At 46.7% G+C, this 8,780-nt stretch overlaps 1 protein-coding gene across 1 annotated transcript in view; it reads right to left on the reverse strand.

Annotated features, from left to right (window-relative positions):
• LOC144093794 (angiotensin-converting enzyme-like) overlaps positions 1–5,223 on the reverse strand; it is a 144,930-nt gene extending 139,707 nt beyond the window's left edge. Inside the window, exons 1-3 of the mRNA XM_077627498.1 lie at positions 4,871–5,223; positions 2,929–2,998; positions 376–658 (exon numbers count right to left, since the gene is read on the reverse strand). Coding sequence (XP_077483624.1) covers positions 376–658; positions 2,929–2,992 — 347 coding nt within the window. The 5' untranslated portion in view covers positions 2,993–2,998; positions 4,871–5,223. The remainder of the gene's footprint in view (positions 1–375; positions 659–2,928; positions 2,999–4,870) is intronic.
• Positions 5,224–8,780: the final 3,557 nt, after the last annotated feature.

Below are 8,780 nucleotides of genomic sequence, written 5' to 3' on the forward strand. Positions count from 1 at the left end.
GCCGCAGACCTCCGGGGAAAAAATGTATTGCACTGTCATTGCCGAAAAAAGTTTCAAGAAAGAATATCTCCCGCCGTAAACCCATCAACAGTAAAGCCAAGAGCTTATCTCAGTCGGTTTTTTATTGGAGTAAATTACCTCTCTTTGGCACCGCGACAGCAGAAGAAAAATAAGAAAAAAAATTGCTGTGCGAAACCTTGGAGTTGAATCTTTTGATCTGAGGACACCCGCTGAGAGTAGCCAATGTATTCATGGTGATGTGTTCAGCCGCCTCTTAGAACCGTTTCGCGCGGCGCCGCTAACCTTGCAAACAGCATAGGTCGCTCAATCATACTGGAAGCACACGGGAAAGATTTATAAGTAAGGCTTTCTTACTTCGCACTGTGTGGATCCTGCATGACAATGCCGTTCTTCATCATGCCGATAAGATGCATGGAAGACTCCGGACACGTTCCCGCGATGTCCGTGAAAGCCCTGGCCCACTTCTTCCACGACGTCATCCAAACGTTGTAAAGCGGCTGAAAGTTGTCGCGCTCCTCTTTACTCTCGGAGGTCATGTTGGTGGCGAAATTCCAGTCGGCCTTCTGAAGGCGGTTCGTCATCTCCCTGTACTCGTCCTCGAAGGCGGCCAGTTTCTCTTCCGCCGCGCACGTTGGTTCTGCGCGGAGAAATATGACTCTTCGGTTTGCGCTGCCACCCTACCTTGGCCCTCCCCCACTGCTCCAAATGTGGGGCTGCCAAGGCAACGCTTATGCACTGCCTGTGGGAATGCATCCAACCCATATCAGTAGCCACCATAAACAACTCATCCCCCTCCACATTGGAAGCCGCTCTGCGGGTTTCTCAAACAAATGGCCAAACGTGGCTAGTGGACAGATCTTTCTGCGAAGTCTGGGCCCGTGGACTCCTGGATAAGCAGAATATAAATATTCACTTCACTTCACTTCACTTTAATACCTTAAAAACCCTCGTTAGAGGGTATTACATAAGGGGTGGGGCACACAGAAATGAAAAACAGAAAGACTAAACAGATAAGTTGAAAGTTATACAAATATAAGATTATCACTAAGCAAGTACACGCGTGATTTCTTCGATGAACAATGATTGGCATGTGATAGCAGCAAGTTCACGGGGAAGGCCGTTCCAGTCGTTCGCGGTCCGGGGGAAGAATGATGAAGAAAATGTAGTGGTGCGGGCGCGAGGTCGTGACACTTGCTGCTGATGGCCGGTGCGGAGGGAGATGCGTGGTGGTGGTGCGCAGATGTAGGGTTCCTGTCGTAGCTCAGAGTAAAAAAACTTGTGAAACAAACATAAACTAGCAATGTAGCGGCGATGAGCAAGGGTAGGTAGGCTGGACTGTGATTTGAGGGATGATATGCTGATATCAAAAGAATACGATGAATGAATGAATCTAGTTGCTCGGTTTTGAACTGCTTCAATTGAATTACAGAGATATGCTTGCTTTGGAGACCAGATGGGAGATGCGTATTCTAGTTTTGATCGGACTAATGATTTGTATGCGAGGAGCTTGACATGCTGAGGTGCAGAGCGTAGGTGACGCTTTAAGAATCCTAGTGTTCTGTTGGCGGATGATATGATGTTTGAAATATGCGTATTCCATGTAAGATCATGACAAATATGAACACCAAGGTATTTGTATGATTGGACAAGATCGAGAGGAACGTTAGATATGCTGTATTGGAACAGAAGAGGGTAACGACGACGATGGAACGACATATATTTGCATTTACTTGTGTTAAGTGTCATTAGCCATTCACTACACCAGTCTTGTACATGAGTTAAATTATTTTGAAGGGATTGTTGGTCAAAGGTGTTAGTGACTGTTTTGTAAATAACACAATCATCAGCAAACATCCGAATATGGCAATCTAATTTCTCAGGTAGGTCGTTAATATAAATTAGAAACAAGAGGGCCTTCTTTATTTCTCTTTCAAATCGAAGTTGGTAACACCAGTCCTAAGGATCGAAGAGTACAGTGGAATTTCACTGGCTCGAATTCGCTTAATTTTAAAGACCGGTTTGTTCGACTTCCGGCAGTTTCGCACTCGATCTTGGCACTCCTCAAACCTTCAACTTATTTTCTGGGAAATAGTTGACAGAACATAAGCAGGCGCCTTGTTTGTAACACGCAATAGACACTTCAGAATAGCTTTTAAACTTCCGCCCCCAGAAAGGTTAGAACTCCTTTCCGGAAGAGTTTTAAGTTTTTTACTTATTGTATCTGGTGTATCTGGAAAATACAAATACCAGACCGGAGACGGGGAGACCCAACACTGTGCAGTGTGAACACTCCTCGCCTTGACTGAAAGCATCGCACTGAGAATAGCGGTAGAAAAACTATTAGGGAGCGTTTTTTACTCTTCCACCTCGACGCAGCTTTGCCATAATCACGGGGTTATGCGAACCGGGTTGATCCTCTTCGTGCCTTGATACTTCCCTCATCTCCACTTATTAATGTCCGCATTCGTAACTGAAAATGTTCGCAAAGTATTACGTTTCAAAGCTCTTTATATGGTACCTTTGAATTGTCATGGCTTCGTGCGTGTATATTTTTCTCTCACAACATAATTAATTTCTCTTTTCTTCTGGGGTAGCATTAAGACACTAAATGAAATCTGAAGAATTAGCACTGAATATGCGCCGTTAGGGGTAAAAAGACCAGTCATCGCTTCGATGCGCAATGCAGGCAATCAGAATCGGTGCTATGTATTCGAAAACAGCCACAGCAGCCAATTTCGTCCCTAAAAAGACATAAGGCATTTATGTGCTGCTGGTTTCAATAAGCATCCACGGTTAATAAAAACCTGCGTTTACCTATATAAGATCGGGAGACGATGCAAAGGCGATGGACAAGAAGGGTATGTCTCTTCAGTACACTTTATGATTGCTGGGGGAAAACCTGCTTACCTGTGCTCCAGTATGCACTCGCTGTTGTAAGCCAGACTACGAATGTTAGCGCAGAAAAAAACATCGCCACCTGCAAAAATATTGAGCCACTCTTAAAAAGGAGCCTTAGATTTTTAACACACCTTAATCTTAGACACAACTGAAATCGGCCAAATCAAAACAAAACTTTATTTGCCCAGACAGCTCGACCAAAGCCCAGGAAATCCTTACATTGCATAGCAACAACACAAAAACGATTAAACGAAACTCGGGAGCAACACCATTGTAGACATCAACATGTTTCAATAAGATATAACATGCGAGGAACACATAAGTACCATAAAGTAAATAAAATGCACAGCAAGAACGTCTGAGCTGTTAAATCAACGCAACAATCTAGAAACGCTTGCGAACAGTAAGTGAACAGCATCATTGAACTAAAATTAGTAGCTGTTTCGTATTTATTTGATATAAATGGAAGTTTACGACCCAAGTATTGTAGATTGTATTTTATCCTGAACTGCGGCAATGAGTACATACGCCGTCAAAGAAAAAGACTGTAAACAGTTTTAGGTGCACAGCTAGTTTGGGTTGTGATGCTACGCTTAGCCAGCAATTAGTCTAGCCATACATTTTTTTCTGAATCTGAGTCCGCCAGTTTGTTTTTTGATCTGCTGATAAAAACGGCAGCAAAGACTTCAGTTCGCGTTTGAGAAAAGCTTGTAACACAGAAACACTGATGCTTTAATGATCGTCTTCTGACACGTGAACAGTGTTACGGGATAACAACTAAAATGGGGAGCAATATGCTAAAGCTTATCGCCACGATGGCCCAAGAGAATAAAAAAACTGATGCTTATACCGAGTAACAATTTTACACAACTAACAATCCAGCAAGAAACGACACTTCAACAAGCTTGTAAAACGCACCACACAGAAGCGCTCTGTCGCTGTGCCGGCTCTTTCCCCGAGCCCACGCGACAGGTTACAAGCGCGAACACGGCGGCTGCGAACAACACATCAAAAGCGGTGTCACGAAGAGTGCGTACGTTGTGACAGTATGAAGGGACGTGCCTATCAGGCAACATTCTCGACGGTGAGTGACATAGAGACCGGTGTATCGGAGCGAGAAGTACGTGCCCGTTACCAGCTGACAACTGGTAGGGTAAGCTTTTCGAGAAATGACAGCACGCTCTTCGGCATTGTTGACATGTCCGTAACGGCAGCTGTCGGCAACACCGTTGATTCTTTCACAACTACGGTCACGTCTGTTGACGCTGCTGACCATATGCGCTTTTGAAAGCCGCGCTACGTGGCTAAGCAGCTCGGATTTGCAGACGATGGGAACTTGCTTACTAATATATCGGCACGATATGGAAGACTAGAAAGCGGCTAAATTAGCCGCAGCGAAAATCCCGGAGCGAAACATGACGCAATTAACCACCGGCATGGCACAAAAGTGGGATTTTATCTTGTGCTAAAAAGACCGGAAGGTTTCACTGAGCGACTGTCTCGGAAGGTTTAGGCGAAGACTGTGGACTTTTCATTTAACGCTGATATTTAAGATGCGTTCAGCTTACGAGCGCAAATACTTTGTCAACTTTTTTTTCGTTATACACATTTGGCCTAGAAAGGGGTGTGTATATACCATTTCTTAATTTATGGCTCACGTAATTGACTGCCGGTGTAAGCTGTCATTCTCGCATTCAGTGGTTTGCTCAACATGTAATGACTTTTTCATAATTGTTTAACACATGATGTTAATAGATAAGAGCCGACAGCGCAATTGCGGACGTCGAGATGGAAGAACGAATGCTTAACAAAAAATAAGAGTATGAGTTTTGGGGAGTTAACGACGCCCGTATTAAACCATCCGGTTGCTCAGGTCAGAGCGTGTACCTATATCACTCCCCAGAAAAGACAGGATCATGATCATGCCCGACCTCGGGTGTCAGGTCTTTACCGTGTTCGAAGAGGCCTCGCTGCTTGTGTTGCTCGCCGTCCCTGAACCGCAGACTGCCGGAGCCCGAAAAGTGCCTAGAACTGCAGAGGGGCCTCCGCGCAGGCGCAGTCAGTCATTCTGGATGTCGTCCTACAAGCCAGACGCGCACGCGCATGCGCACTGGCTCTCCGCGCTCACTAAGCACACGCTCAAGCAGGCAAGCACACGCTAGTGTGCCGTAGCTGACGTACCAGAATTATACCCCAGGATAGCCTGCTCCCCATCAACAGCCTTTAGATGACTTGTGCCGCCCTCTGCTTGCAGGGTTTCAAAGAAAATATTTGCTCTGATTTTCCAAACTTTCATTACGCCGCACTCCCACTCAGCCACTTGACGTCTCAAGCCACTGGGGGGCGCCGCCTTCAGCGGACGATGTGTTCCTTCGTAGAGAAGAATCTCAGAGGGTGAGAAAGAAATAGAAATACAAACAGGAAAAGCACACGCTCTTTGCGCTGTCTCCTCTGGGAGCAACGGATGAAGTGGACTCCGCGGCCGCACTCCTGGATCGTCTTAGTTGCAATCTTCATAACCCCCCCCCCCCTCACTCCATGTTGCTTGCTTACTTTTTTTTACTCGAGTAAACGGGGCTGCGCTGCCCATTAAGCGCCTCCAAGAGGCGAGCTCTAAAGCGGCAAGTCAGAGATACAGCCTTTCAGTGCACTGGTTATTAGCTTTCGAGTGGTTCGTGGGCAGAGATTACATCGCAAAGGTGGCCACTCGTCGAATTTTTGGAAACGAACGCAATGTATTTCTCGGTGGTGGCCAAAGGGGACTCAGAAAACAGAATTGAAACGAACGGGTTTGAAAGAGAAATCCTTAGCGGCTTCTGTGTGGTTTTGGGTAGTGAACTTTATAATCAGCCAAGTAAAAGAAAAAAAAAACAGATACCTGCGAATCAGCTCACAATAAGGTCACGTTTTCTTTTTCTATTAACCCGACTAGCTATTTTTGCTTTCCTTTCTTTTTTTATCGTGTATTTGGGTATACCTGACAGTTGTCTACTTTTTTTTTACTGTCCCATCATCACCCTAAAATGGGTGTCTACCTCTCCCTTATATATTTATCTGCTCGTTATATTCAGTCCACATTATTTGTTTCTCGGCCCAATGGAAGAATATTTTAAAGCGTACTGAGATAAATCCAACTGCAGCATATTTTTTTATCGGTTTCTTAATGTACAGTTAGAAAGCTTATGCTTACGCCAACAAAAGGAGGATATACAACAAACTGTAAAGCATCCCAGTCACAGAGCCATGACTAGTTACAACAGTAAAGAGGCTCTCACACATGTCTCAGTTAATCAATCGTCTCTCGTGGAGCTCTTTCAAGTTGGTATTCCTTTTTTTTTTTAATCTGGAAATTAATGCACTGCAGTCATTGCTTAGCTCATTCGGAACGATCGCCTTTTATTGGTATGGTCCTGACTTGACACCAAGCCGCTCGCGAATTATCTCTGGACTACTAATGCCGCAATAGGTTTCACGTCATGACCAACAACGTACTACTGCAGATAAAAGTTTCCGGGACGCGAGATCTAGGAAAAACGTTTATTGTAGCTCCAACTCTCTACCCACTCGCCTGATATTGTATGAGGGCATTGAAGGCCTAAATGCTCGTTTATATCTTCACAATATCAGGCGACTGAGTAGCGAGATACAATAAACGTTTTTCCTAGATCTCGTGTCCCGGAAACTTTTGTCCCCAGTAGTACTGTCTATACGAATGGCGCTCTCGTTGGACGGTTCAGAATAAGACGCGCGCCCATTATTTAGGACCCCGTGACATTTAATGAAGACTAGCACTTCAGGACCCACTTCCTGCGTTCGTCAGCTTCGGAATTCGCCTATGCCGGAACGAGAACCGAACCAAGCACACGAGGCAACGTACCTGAACGCTTCAGCCCTTTACTTTTACCCTGTAGCTCTTCATCATGATCACCAATTTAGAGTAGGCCCATCAGTCGCAAAGCCAGGCTTAAGTTTATACACTGGCATAAAAGAAGTACAGATACATAGTTTTTTTGTGTTTTTTCGGGGGGGGGGGTCTGTTTTTTTGCCCTGAAAGAGGCTTACGGGCCCAGCAACCATTACAATGAGCTCAGAACAACGGTGCGCGGCGTTAATCATTAATTAGAATCAATTTTCTAGGGGCACTTTTGCTCTCGATCGGCGCCAGCGGTGAAGTGCACCTTCACGTCACGGTCCATCGGCCAACCTGGACTGACACATTCCTGATCACATCGGCATCTCCTGCAAGCACTGGTTGTTCCTGAGAACAACCACTGGGATCGGTGACATCACAATAACCGGGGCAAGTGCACCTTGACGTCAGTCAATGTGGGTGGAATTGCCGTGGGGGTGCTTGAACAACATTCGAAATCATAACCAATCATGTTCCACTCAAAGCCTGCGAGTGAAACTTGCTGGAAGGCATCTCCTTACGCTCATAAAACAAGCCAATCATTAGTTCGCGTGTGAAATTTTGTGTCTGTACAACTTTAAAGAGTGGCTCTCGCTCTCGCTGTGACTGAGAGCATGCATCGTCACGCTGCAGCAAGCACAGCTCGCAGATCCGCCACCAGCTTCTAGGAGGCGCTCTGAAGCCGACGATGCATGACGTAGCGCCGTGGGTGAATGAGCTGCCGTTGCCGTAACGGGGCTGGTATCCTCTTTCACTGGCATTCAGCGGAGCTGAACACGAGCATGCGTCCTCTTCGATTCCCTCCTGGCCACGTCTTCACCATTGCGAAGGAGCCCGCAACAACACGAACGGGTCCCGATTCTCGTGTTGCACGCGTGCTAGCACAGGGCGAGCGTGTCGAGGACGCGAGAAGGGCGGAGAAGGTTACCCGGTTTTCTCCCCGTGCGCGGCGGAGGCCCGTTAGCCGATTATCCCGGCTCGAAAGAGGGGCCCAGTCAAGGTCCAGATGGGAAAGGGGTCAAACGCGGGCCGCCGCCGCTTCGCACCGTAATCTGCAGGTCCTAATAGGAGCGCACTCGCTCCCGCCTTGGACGCGTGCGTCACGACTTGAAACAGAGCGCCCCCAGCACGTCTGAGCGTGGAGACAGGAGGTTCAATGGGATCCCGGTCTGAGGCTATTTGCAGGCTTACAGAGGACGGTGGATGTGCTTTGAAGAATTCCCGCGACAACAGAAGAGACGCGGGGGGTTTTCAAACCATTTGGCGCGCTCCAGGCGGTTGGGAAAGTTAGTACTGGCGCTTTTCTTCGGCCTGGCCGCTTTGCAAAGTCTTCCTTTCGCGGTAGCAGACAGGAAACTGTAATGAACTTGACACTGGACGGAAAAGCGGCATCTTATCTAAATCTGCTCACAAAGGTGCTTTCATGTGCAAGCATAGCAGTGCTTAGTATAGATATCTGCCAATACTGCAAGAAAAAAAATGGAGTTCTCTCTCTCGCGGATCGAAGAATTGACATCTGGAGAGGGAGAATAAAATTTATTAAGAGACAGACCTTCAGAGTTGCTTGATGATCAGATGGGCGGGGTCCTCATTCTTGAACTCCAGTGGCTTGAGCTGCTTCACGAACCTGGTAGATGAGCTTTAGCTGATCTTGCAAGGACACGCCAGTCAGTTGGGCCTCCGACTGCTTGTAAGACGAATGTGTCGTCTTTAGAGGTTCATGCTTCCCCGCACACCCCCGCAAAACGTGGAAAAGCGCGGGACTTGCGTCACACCAGGGGCAGGTGTCAGGGTATTGAGTAGGATACATTGTACTGCATTTATGTAGGTTTCGATATTAGTTTGTATTTGGCCTCAGCCTACAGCGTCCGCTGTGCTCAGCTTTTCGTGCGGTGGAGGGTATCTTGCGGTTAAGAATTAGTGTTCCTAGTCGTTCGCTATATGTGGAGCT

This window comes from Amblyomma americanum, chromosome 6 (genome assembly GCF_052857255.1).
Source record: "Amblyomma americanum isolate KBUSLIRL-KWMA chromosome 6, ASM5285725v1, whole genome shotgun sequence".
Classification (NCBI taxonomy): domain Eukaryota; kingdom Metazoa; phylum Arthropoda; class Arachnida; order Ixodida; family Ixodidae; genus Amblyomma; species Amblyomma americanum.